At 49.6% G+C, this 11,553-nt stretch overlaps 1 protein-coding gene across 3 annotated transcripts in view; it reads left to right on the forward strand.

The window, feature by feature from the left end:
• Window positions 1–11,553, forward strand: part of LOC140399849 (phospholipase A and acyltransferase 3-like) — a 57,780-nt gene that overhangs the window by 43,912 nt on the left and 2,315 nt on the right. For all 3 annotated transcript variants that reach the window (XM_072489312.1, XM_072489311.1, XM_072489313.1), the window contains one exon: window positions 1,277–1,545. In XM_072489312.1, the coding sequence (XP_072345413.1) occupies window positions 1,277–1,545 (269 nt within the window). The remainder of the gene's footprint in view (window positions 1–1,276; window positions 1,546–11,553) is intronic.

Here is an 11,553-nt window from a genome sequence, read left to right on the forward strand (position 1 = left end):
GGTCAAGGCCCGCCCCGGGAGGCGGGAAGCCCCTGGGCCCTATAAAAGTAAAGGTCCAAGTTCAGATCTCTCTCTCTCTCATCTTCGCCTGCTCGAGACCTTCGGAAGACCAGCCACCGGCAGCAGTAAGTTTGAATTCAACGATCGCTATCCGGTAGAGACACCTAGCCACCGACCTGTAGCAGCCCTTTTGAATCCCGCAGGCCAGATTTGATTGGACAAGCCATTCGTTTCCCTGACCTGGTGGGCTCTTCCTAAGTTAAGTATTGGCCAGTAGTGATTGGTTTGTTATATAGAAAGTAGTATTAGGGTATTAATATTGCTTGTTGTATATAATAAATGACCGTTGTTTTAATCCTTACTAAGCGGTGTGCTGTATTATTAATCATAACCTGAACTTGAACCACGTGGCGGTATCATAAAGATACCTGGCGACTCATGAGCAAAGGTGACCTAAAGAGAGCAAATAGACTAAAGCTAGAAAGAGCAACACTTCTTTACACCCGTACTCCTCACTGTTCAAGGCCCCAAACACTCCTTTGAGGTGAAGCAATACTTTGTTTGCACCTCCCTCCATTTGGTACACTGGATTCGCTGCTCCCATTGTCCGCGTGTCTCTCCTCGGCCTGCTGCAATGCTCCAGTGAAGCCAACGCAAACTGGAGGAGCAGCACCTCATCTTCCAATTAGGCACCTTACAGCCCCTGGGCTCAACAACTTTAGACTAGGAACTTTCTCCTCCATCTTGACATTTTCTTTAACATCCCAAACAATTTTTGCCGCAATGCAAATCGCCTCCACTTTACTGGGGCCATTTGTCACGTGTTCCTCAGTTTTGCTTTCACTGGGCACTGACCTTTATGCTCCCGTCAACACATTCTGATATCTTACATTTTGGCAACTCCTAGCACCTTCCTCTGGCATGAATGCTTCATCTGTCTCGTGACCACACATCTTTGTTTCAACCTCTTCCACCAATCACTGATATTCTACTCTGCTCCACCCTCTCTTGTACAGTAAATAATCCAACACATTTCTCTATCTTTATCTCTGGCGAAGTCAAACGGACTTGAAACGTTCGATTCTGGCAGAGCAGGCTCGAAGGGCTGAATGGCTTCCTCCTGCTTCTATTTTCTGTGTGTGTTCGCTTGGTTTTCTCTCCCCACAGATGCTGCCAGACCTGATGAGTTGTTGCAGAATGTTTTTAAACTCAATAAACTGTTCCATTAATATATCAAAACAGTCTCAATAAACTGCTGCTTTAATACATTTTCTAGATGGAGGATCTGGTGAAACATCGAGCAATGTAATGTCCAGTTCTACAATATTTGCTGTGGTTAAAAAAGAGCGTCTCTCTGCAGTAGCTGGATCCAGTAAATACCATGTCAACAACACGGCTGATCAGATCAGGAACAGGTTACCTGTTCGCCAGATACTACAAAATGCCGAAGCGCAAGTTGGAAACAGACAGAAGTATAACGTAACAGCAGCAAACTGTGAACACTTTGTCAAATGGCTTTGTTACGGGAAAGCTGAATCGAGGCAGGTGAGTGAGTCAATCCCATAATCCACAGGTAATTATAGACTAGCAGGATCTTCTGGTCATGGACATTCTTCCATCTGTTGCTGAACAAGGAGACATCTGAGCAGTTACAGCAGCCCCAGGAGGAAGGGTGAGAGTGACACCACCCCACTGATGTAGAAACCCCGTTATTAAATCTGACTCCAGCTCAGATAACTGGCACTGTGTGAACTATAGAAGGTAGTGTAGTCAGGATCTGTGTGGGTCACAGGGGATGAGCGACCACAGGAAGATCGGGAAGGTGTCAAATCGCTGAAGGTTGAGGTTGCAGACGGGGTCTTGTTATGTATTTATATTTATTCCTCTGAGCTTCACAAAGCTCTGCTCTGTTATGTATTGCTGTATTCACCAGAAATGATGTCAGCAGTCACTCGCGCGGGGAAAGAGGCTGAGATGAAGCAGCCACCTAAGTGAACACACACCTGTAAATAAAGCTCGTTGTTTTTAACCCTCGGTGCTCCCGAGTGTCACTCTCTGATATACAAAAGCACCCATGGACCAGTTGAACCAGGAACATTCCTCGTCACAATGGACGTCTCAGCACTCTATATCAGCATCCCCCATGACGACGTGTAGCCACTTAAAATGGCTAACTCCCGATTCAAAATGGCGAACGGCAAAGGCTAATGGGAAAATCAGCCAACAGGACAAAAACGAGCAGCTGCAGGTTGACTGTGTATTCACCTCTGGGAAGGCCAGACAAGATCGATACCAGTAACCATCAGCATAACAAAACACCAGCCATCTGCATACTAATGAGCAATCCCCGGGAACAATGAGCAACATTTAGACACACAAAGCCAAACCAGACTCTTGGGCGCCAGCAGAAGGCGACACAAAGGGAGGTGAACGACCACCTCAAGACCGCCCATCGATCAGGGAACCGCTCCAGCATTGGAGAAAATCGAACCAAGTGATTGGGACAAAGTCCAATCACTTGGGACCAGGTACAGGGTCCGCCCCGAAAGGCGGGAAGCCCCTGGGAACTATAAGAATTGAGCCCAAGTTCAAGTCGCTCTCTTCTCTTCAACTGCCCTCCACCAGCACTCTGCTCTTCAGCTCTTCAACAGCCGCTTAAAACAGTAAGTCTTACTTCAACGCTCGCTACGAGATAGGCGCTCCTAGCTACCAACCTATACCAACTTCGAATCCCGCAGGCTCAGAACCCGAACGAAAGGCCATTCATTTCCCTGACCTGGTGGGCCAGTTCCAAGTTAAGTATAGGCCTGTTAGTCGTAGAAGTAGCTTAGACGTAGAATTTATGCATGAGTAGTGATTACTGTGTATAATAAATGTGCTTTGATTTAAATCTTACTAAGCGGTGTATTGGATTATTGATCATTACTCGGACTTGAACCACGTGGCGGTATCATAAAGATACCTGGCGACTCAAGAGCAAAGGTAATAAAACAGAGCAATTAAACTAAGGCCAAGTTAGCAACAGACGGCATTGCTGCAACAGCCTCAGTGCTCAACACCGACAACTGCCAATCTCCAGACGCAATTCTGCAACTCATCCGCTTCATTCTGGATCACAACGTCTTCACCTTCGACAACAAGTTCTTCATCCAGACGCATGGAACAGCCATGGGGACCAAATTCGCACCCCAATACGCCAACATCTTCATGCACAAGTTTGAACAGGACCTACTCACCGCACAGGACCTTCAACCGACGTTATACACCAGATATATCGATGACATTTTTTTCCTTTGGACCCACGGCGAAGAATCACTGAAACAACTACACGATGACATTAATAAGTTCCATCCAACCATTAGACTCACCATGGACTACTCCCCAAAATCAGTTGCATACTTGGACACACTCGTCTCCATCAAGGACGGTCACCTCAGCACTTCGCTTTACCGCAAACCCACGGATAACCTCACGATGCTCCACTTCTCCAGCTTCCACCCTAAACACATTAAAGAAGCCATCCCCTATGGACAAGCGCTCCGTATACACAGGATCTGCTCAGACGAGGAGGAGCATAACAGACATCTACAGACATTGAAAGATGCCCTCGTACGAACGGGATATGGCGCTCGACTCATCGATCAACAGTTCCAACGCGCCACAGGAAAAAACCGCACCGACCTCCTCAGAAGACAAACATGGGACACAACCGACAGAATACCCTTCGTCGTCCAGTACTTTCCCGGAGTGGAGAAACTACGACATCTTCACAGCCTTCAACGTGTCATCGATGAAGATGAACATCTTGCCAAGGTCATCCCCACACCCCCAATACTTGCCTTCAAACAACCGCGCAACCTCAAACAAACCATTGTTTGCAGCAAACTACCCAGCCTTCAGAACAGTGACCACGACACCACACAACCCTGCCATGGCAATCTCTACAAGACGTGCCCGATCATCGACATGGATACCACCATTACACGCGAGAACACCACCCACCAGGTACGCGGTACATACTCGTGCGACTCGGCCAACGTTGTCTACCTCATACGCTGCAGGAAAGGATGTCCCGAAGCGTGGTACATTGGCGAGACCATGCAGACGCTGCGACAACGAATGAACGGACATCGTGCGACACTCACCAGGCAGGAATGTTCCCTTCCAGTCGGGGAACACTTCAGCAGTCAAGGGCATTCAGCCTCTGATCTCCGGGTAAGCGTTCTCCAAGGCGGCCTTCAGGAGGAGCGACAACGCAGAATCGCCGAGTTCCGCACACGAGTGCGGCCTCAACCGGGACCTGGGATTCATGTCGCATTACATTCATCCCCCACCATCTGGCCTGCAAAATCCTACCAACTGTCCTGGCTTGACACAATTCACACCTCTTTAACCTGGGGTTACCCCATCTCTGGATCTGTAAAGATTTAATCACCTGCTAATGCTCGCATTCCAAGCATTGTCTGGCATCTTTGAATCTGTCTATATATATGTTTCTGGAACATACCTCTTCATTCACCTGAGGAAGGAGCAGCGCTCTGAAAGCTAGTGACATCGAAACAAACCTGTTGGACTTTAACCTGATGTTGGAAGACTCTTACTATACAAAATAAAAACTGGCGACGAGGGCTTCAAATGATGATTGCCAGCTGCCTGGGAAGAGGAATTTGTCAAAGAAAAGCTGGGAAAAGAAAATTTAGAGAAGAAGGCTTTTGCATGTGCTCCAGACCGAACGGGCGAGGTGGACGTGAGTAACCATACTCTGCTGCAGTTATAGAGCTGGGTATGTTAAAAAAGAGGCTGAAACTCGGGTTCTTGCCGTGTGTGAAAGAACACTCGAGGTAGCTGCTGGGAACGCGTTTCAAAGTGTGCATACAGAAAACCTCCATTCGTAGAGAAAATGGCGGGAGTTGTTCAACTATGATGAAAATGTGGAGCAATGGAGCTCCTATACGGAGCATTTTGACTATTTTACGCAGGCAAACAAAATAGCTGAAGATGTTCTGCTGCCCACTTTCCTGAGCGTGATGGGGGGAAAATGTTTAATCTCCTCCATAGTTTAGTGCAGCCTGAGAAGCCAGACCCTAAAACGTATGAACACACAGATACGCGTGTGTGTAACCTCACAGTCTCTCTCCCGAGCTCCAAATCTGCCTCCTCATTCTCTTGGGTGAAGATCGATGTGAAATATTCATTTAACACTCTACCGATGTCCTCTAGATCCACCCACAGATTCCCCCCATGGTCCCTAATGGGCTCTACCTTTTCTCAAGTTATCCTCTTCCCACTGATATACTCTTAGAATATCTTGGGATTTTCCCTACTTTTACCAGATAGATTCCTCATATCCCCACTTTGCTCTCCGAATTGCTTTCTTAAGCTCCATCCTACACTTTCTGTACTCCATTAATGCCTCCGCTGATTTCCTTCCCTTGCACTTATTAAAAGTCTCTTTCTTCCTTCTCATTGTATCCTGAATATCTCCAGTTATCCCTGGTTTCTTGGGTTTGTTACTCCTTCCTATTGCCTGAGAGGGAACATGTTGGGCTTGTACCCTCCACATTGAACGTCTCCCACTGCTCTTCAGTAGATCTCCCCACCAGTAACTTGTTCCAATCTATCTTGGCCAGATCCTGCCTTATTTTACTAAAGTCGGCTCTCCCCCAATCCAAGACCTTTGCAATTTGTCTATTTCTTTGTCCATAACAAACTGAAATTGTACCATGTTGTGGTCGCTATCACTAAAATGCTTCCCCACCGTCTCATCAACCACCTGTCTGATCAAAATTTGAATGCCACTCTCCAGAGATTGGGGGACTATGGTCTGGGAGTCCGTAAGGACAAGTGTGAGTTCTTCCAATCCTCCAATGAGTATTTGGGACGTGATTGATTCCATGGGTCTTCACAAATCTCATTCAAAGGTTAAGGTTATCACAGAGGTGCCTGTACCTCATATTGTTCACCAGTTACATTCCTTCCTGCGATTGTTGAACAACGGTGGAAGATTTGTTCCAAACTTGGCAACCATTCTGAAACTGTTACATAACCTCTTGTGCCAGAACAAGGAGTGGAAGAGGTCAGATCAATGCAATAATGCTTTCATGCAATCCAAAACAGCGTCACTTAAATCTGAAGCTCTTACGCATGTTGATTTTACTCTACCCCTACAGTTAGCTTGTGATGTGTCCCCTTACAGTGTAGGGGCCGTGCTCGCCCACATCACGCTGCTGAGTGAAGAAAGACCCGTTGCTTTTGGGTCTCGAACATTGAGAGAAGCTGAAAGGAACTATGCCCAGATTTAAAAGGAAGCTTTAGAGATCATCTTTGGAGTAAAGAAATTCCTTCAGTTCCTATATGGGAGAACGTTTAACTTGCTGCCAGACCATCGCCCATTAACAAGCATTTTTTGGCCACACACGGGATCTGTCACTTGTAGCAAGTAGAATGCAGAGATGGTGTTATAACCTGCCTACTTACGATTGGCTGGGGACTAATGACTATCCCACAATCCTATGGGAGTATGAACTTCCCCAATGAGGGGGGCGGAGAAACTCCTAGTATAAATAAGCTGGCCAGTTCAGGAACCAGCAGGAAGGAGAAGGTAGCAAGGGAAGTTACTGCTACTGTTGTGTATATATTATTATAGTAAATAAACGTTATTACTTTGTATCCTTAAAACTCGTGCTGGATTCTTCGTGGCCCTTACAAAACTGGCGACGAAGGTAAAAGTGAATAGCTGTCTACACTGCTGAAGCCACCTCCCTGGATTTTTGTTGGATACAGGTTGGAAGTTGTTTTCTATTATACCATGCCTCTGTACGGACGTTTGGATATTTTTGATGCTGCGCTGCAAAGCTGGAACCAGTACACACAACAGATGCGTTACTATTTCCGGGCAAACAATATCACTGAAAACGAGCGCCAGGTGGTCATATTGCTCACCGCCTGCAGGCCGCATACGTTTGGGGTGATTAGGAGCCTTACATACCCAGCTGCGCCGGACACCAAAACGTTTGACGAACTCGTGAATATAGTGGGGCAACACTTTAACCCAACCCCGTCCACGATAGTCCAGCGTTACCGGTTTAATACTGTGACTACGGTGAGACCTTGTCTGAAATGTTACGCGACCGTTTGGTTTGCGGTATTAACAATGCAGCAACCCAGAGAAAGTTGTTAGCGGAGCCAACATTGACTTTTCAACAGGCAATACAAATAGTCTTGTCCCGAGAGAGCGCAGAACGAGGAGTACAGGAGCTACAGGGAATGGAAGTGCATGCCTTGGGGCGCAACCCTTTCCGCCCAAAAACACCCCCCCGCACTCCTGCGGTACCTAGGGCGAGGCAACGACCGGACCGACGCCAGTGGCCATCGGACATTCCTCCCCGAAGGGAGCCTTCTCCAAAGCCAATGGATGAGGAGCCATGTCCGTGTCAGACTTGTAGGCGCCGACCCCGTCGCGGACGGCGGTCCTGGGGACGCCAGAGGCGCCGTCGTTCCGACCGAAACTGGGACCAGCCCAGGGGCCGTAACTGGGACCAGCCCAGAGGCCGTACCTTCCATGTGGATGAACCTGTGGCGACCACTCCTGAGGACGTGGAGATGGAGGACGACTGCCTGCAGCTGCATTGTGTGGCAGCTCCCCGTGTGGCCCCCATTAAGGTGACAGTACGGGTCAATGGCCACCCGCTGGAGATGGAGTTGGATACTGGCGCAGCGGTCTCCGTGATCGCCCAGAGGACATTCGACCGCATCAAGCAGGGTATACAGACCCTTACATTAACTGACTCACAGGCCAGGTTGGCCACCTACACGGGGGAACCACTGGACGTTGCTGGAACTACAATGACCCCTGTTGTCTATGGACGCCAGGAGGGGAGTTTCCCACTTATCGTAGTGCGTGGCCATGGGCCCAGCCTGTTGGGTCGGGACTGGTTGCGCCATTTGCGGTTGCAATGGCAGCACATCCTCCAAACAGTTTCTGGAGGGTTGACTGAGGTGCTAGGACGATACCCAGAGGTATTCCAGCCTGGTTTGGGGAAAATAAAAGGGGCCGTAGCCCATATCCAAGTTGAACCAGGAGCCACGCCGCGCTATTTCCGGGCGCGCCCAGTGCCTTACGCTTTGCTCGAGAAGGTAGAAGGGGAGCTCACTCGTTTGGAGAGTTTGGGTATTATCAGGCCCATCCGTTTTGCTGACTGGGCAGCACCAATTGTACCAGTAATGAAGCCAGATGCCACAGTTCGCTTGTGTGGCGACTATAAACTTACAGTGAATACAGTTTCCCGACTCGACCGATACCCAATGCCTCGCATAGAGGATCTCTACGCGAAACTTGCAGGTGGACTCTCATTCACAAAATTAGATATGAGTCACGCCTACCTGCAGTTGGAGCTGGACCCTGCCTCCCGACCATATGTAACAATTAACACACACCGGGGCCTGTATGAATATACACGGTTGCCCTTTGGAGTATCCTCTACCTGCGCAATTTTTCAACGTGTTATGGAGGGCATTTTGAGAGGTTTACCACGTGTGGCTGTCTACCTAGATGACGTGTTGATTACAGGGACGTCGGAGCAAGAGCATTTGGAAAATCTGGAGGCTGTCCTTAAGACGCCTTTCGGAGGCTGGAGTCCGTTTACGTCACACAAAGTGCGTATTTCAGGCAAAAGAAGTAGTCTACCTAGGTTATCGGGTGGACCGCGAGGGTCTGCACCCCGTCGCAGAGAAGGTGCGTGCAATTCAACATGCCCCCACCCCGACTGACACTTCGCATCTTCGTTCTTTTCTCGGTCTCGTAAACTATTACGGGAAGTTCCTCCCCAATCTGGCAACTACGCTGGCCCCCTTGCACCTGCTGCTAAAGAAATATCACACCTGGGTTTGGGGTCAGCCGCAAGAAACCGCTTTCTGGCGGGTAAAGCAACAATTGTCGTCGTCTGGGTTACTAACCCACTATGATCCGGGAAAGCCTTTACTCGTCACGTGATGCATCCCCGTATGGTATTGGGGCCGTCCTGTCCCACAAGATGGAGAATGGGGCCGAGCGACCGATAGCTTTCGCCTCCCGCACATTGACTGCAGCGGAGAAAAAGTACGCGCTGATCGAGAAGGAGGGCCTGGCAGTGGTTTTCGCGGTGAAACGCTTCCACCAGTATGTGTACGGCCGCCATTTCACTATCGTGACTGATCATAAGCCCCTGCTGGGACTCTTCAGAGAGGATAAGCCAATACCGCCCATTGCTTCTGCACGGATCCAGCGCTGGGCTTTGTTGCTTGCTGCATATGAGTATTCTCTGGAGCACAAACCAGGTACGCAGATAGCAAATGCCGACGCACTGAGCCGATTGCCTTTATCGACCGGCCCCATGTCGACCCCCACGACCGGTGAGGTGGTTGCAACCCTAAATTTTATGGACACCTTGCCTGTCACGGCATCACAGATCCGTGAGTGGACCCAGACGGAGCCAGTCATGTCAAAGGTTCGGCACATAGTCCTGTATGGTGGGCAGCATAGACAGCTCCCAGGCGAGTTGCGGGCATTTTCCTCCAAGCTGTCAGAGTTCAGCGTGGAAGACGGCATCCTCGTGTGGGGGACGTGTGTGATTGTCCTGGAAAAAGGCCAGGAGATTATATTATCAGACTTGCACAATGGGCACCCGGGCGTGACCAAGATGAACATGTTGGCCCGGAGTTATGTCTGGTGGCCAGGCCTCGACACCGACATTGAGAAGGTGGCCCAAAACTGCTCCATTTGCCAGGAGCATCAGAAGCTTCCGCCGGCCGCGCCCCTACATCACTGGGAATGGCCAGGCACGCTTACATGCAGATTTCGCAGGCCCTTTTCAGGGATCCATGTTCCTTCTACTAATTGACGCCCAGTCCAAGTGGCTGGAGGTGCATAAGATGCAGGGGACAACGTCCTGCGCAACAATTGAAAAGATGCGTTTATCATTTAGTACGCATGGCCTCCCCGAGGTGCTGGTCACGGATAATGGCACGCCATTCACGAGTGAGGAGTTTGCTAGGTTTACAAAGATGAACGGCATCCGCCATATCCGCACTGCCCCTTACCACCCGGCTTCAAATGGGTTGGCAGAGCGTGCAGTGCAAACATTCAAAAGAGGCCTCAAGAAGCAGTCTTCCGGATCAATGGACACGAGACTGGCTCGCTTTTTGTTTACGTACAGGTCTAACCCCCATGCAGTGACTGGGGTAGCTCCCGCAGAACTCCTAATGGGCCGAAGACTTCGCACCTGCCTTAGTATGGTCTTCCCGGACATTGGCGCAAAAGTACGCCGCACACAAGAACGGCAGGGACAGGGATTGTCTCGGCATCGTCCGATTCGGCAGTTTGCACCCGGTGACCCAGTATTCGTGCGGAATTTTGCTGGTGGTGCCCAATGGGTTCCTGGTGTAATCTTTCGCCAAACGGGCCCTATATCTTACCAAGTGCAAGCCCAGGGTCGTCTCCAGCGAAAACACGTAGACCACGTCCGGTCCAGAAGATCATCCCCTCAAAAGATTCCCCGTCCCGGAGCTCATTTCAACAGCCGCAAAGACCAGAGACAAGGGAAGGTAGTCCTCAAAATCTTCCACTGGTGCCTCACTCGAAGCCTGCGCAGGTCGTTACGGGACCGAATGGAGATAGAGACGCTGACATGACGGAGGCAGCAGACTCTGACTCCGAGATGGAGACACAGGATGCATCAGAGGGGGAATCCTCGGGTCCACGGGCCGTGGATGTACAACCGCGCCGTTCATCACGGAAGCGCCGGTCTCCGTCTCGTTACACGCCGCCTGATCCAGCGCCGCGTGCAAATGGCGTCCGGCCTGCGGCCAAACGAGTTCGACGCCTTCCTTCGCCAGGGTCTTCGGTGGATTCCTTGGACTTTGGGGGGGGAGGGATGTTATAACCTGCCTACTTACGATTGGCTGGGGACTAATGACTATCCCACAATCCTATGGGAGTATGAACTTCCCCAATGAGGCGGGGCGGAGAAACTCCTAGTATAAATAAGCTGGCCAGTTCAGGAACCAGCAGGAAGGAGAAGGTAGCAAGGGAAGTTACTGCTACTGTTGTGTATATATTATTATAGTCAATAAACGTTATTACTTTGTATCCTTAAAACTCGTGCTGGATTCTTCGTGGCCCTTACAAAAGATAGGCACTGCTTTTGTCTGCACACTTATACCATGAAGTATCGACAATCAAGTCTACATAGGAACACGGATCGACTTTCAAGATTAGTACCAGGTAGTTTGTCAGACTACTTAAATAGGAACATTTTCTACTTTGAACAAGGAGACAATACACCAGTCACTTCTAGGCAAGTGAGGGAATACACTCGGAGCGATCCGATACTCCCAGACATGATGGATATGGTATTACGAGGGAAGACTTTAAAACTAGCGCCTAACCTGAAACCCTCCTCCCCCAGGGAATAGAGCTGTCAGTACCATCAGGATGTCCGCTGTGGGGGCTCAGAGTGATCATTCCACTACCATTGAGAAAGTGAGTGTTAGAGAAGCTACATGAGGGCCATTGCA

Source organism: Scyliorhinus torazame, chromosome 24 (assembly GCF_047496885.1).
Source record: "Scyliorhinus torazame isolate Kashiwa2021f chromosome 24, sScyTor2.1, whole genome shotgun sequence".
NCBI classification, from domain to species: Eukaryota; Metazoa; Chordata; class Chondrichthyes; order Carcharhiniformes; family Scyliorhinidae; genus Scyliorhinus; species Scyliorhinus torazame.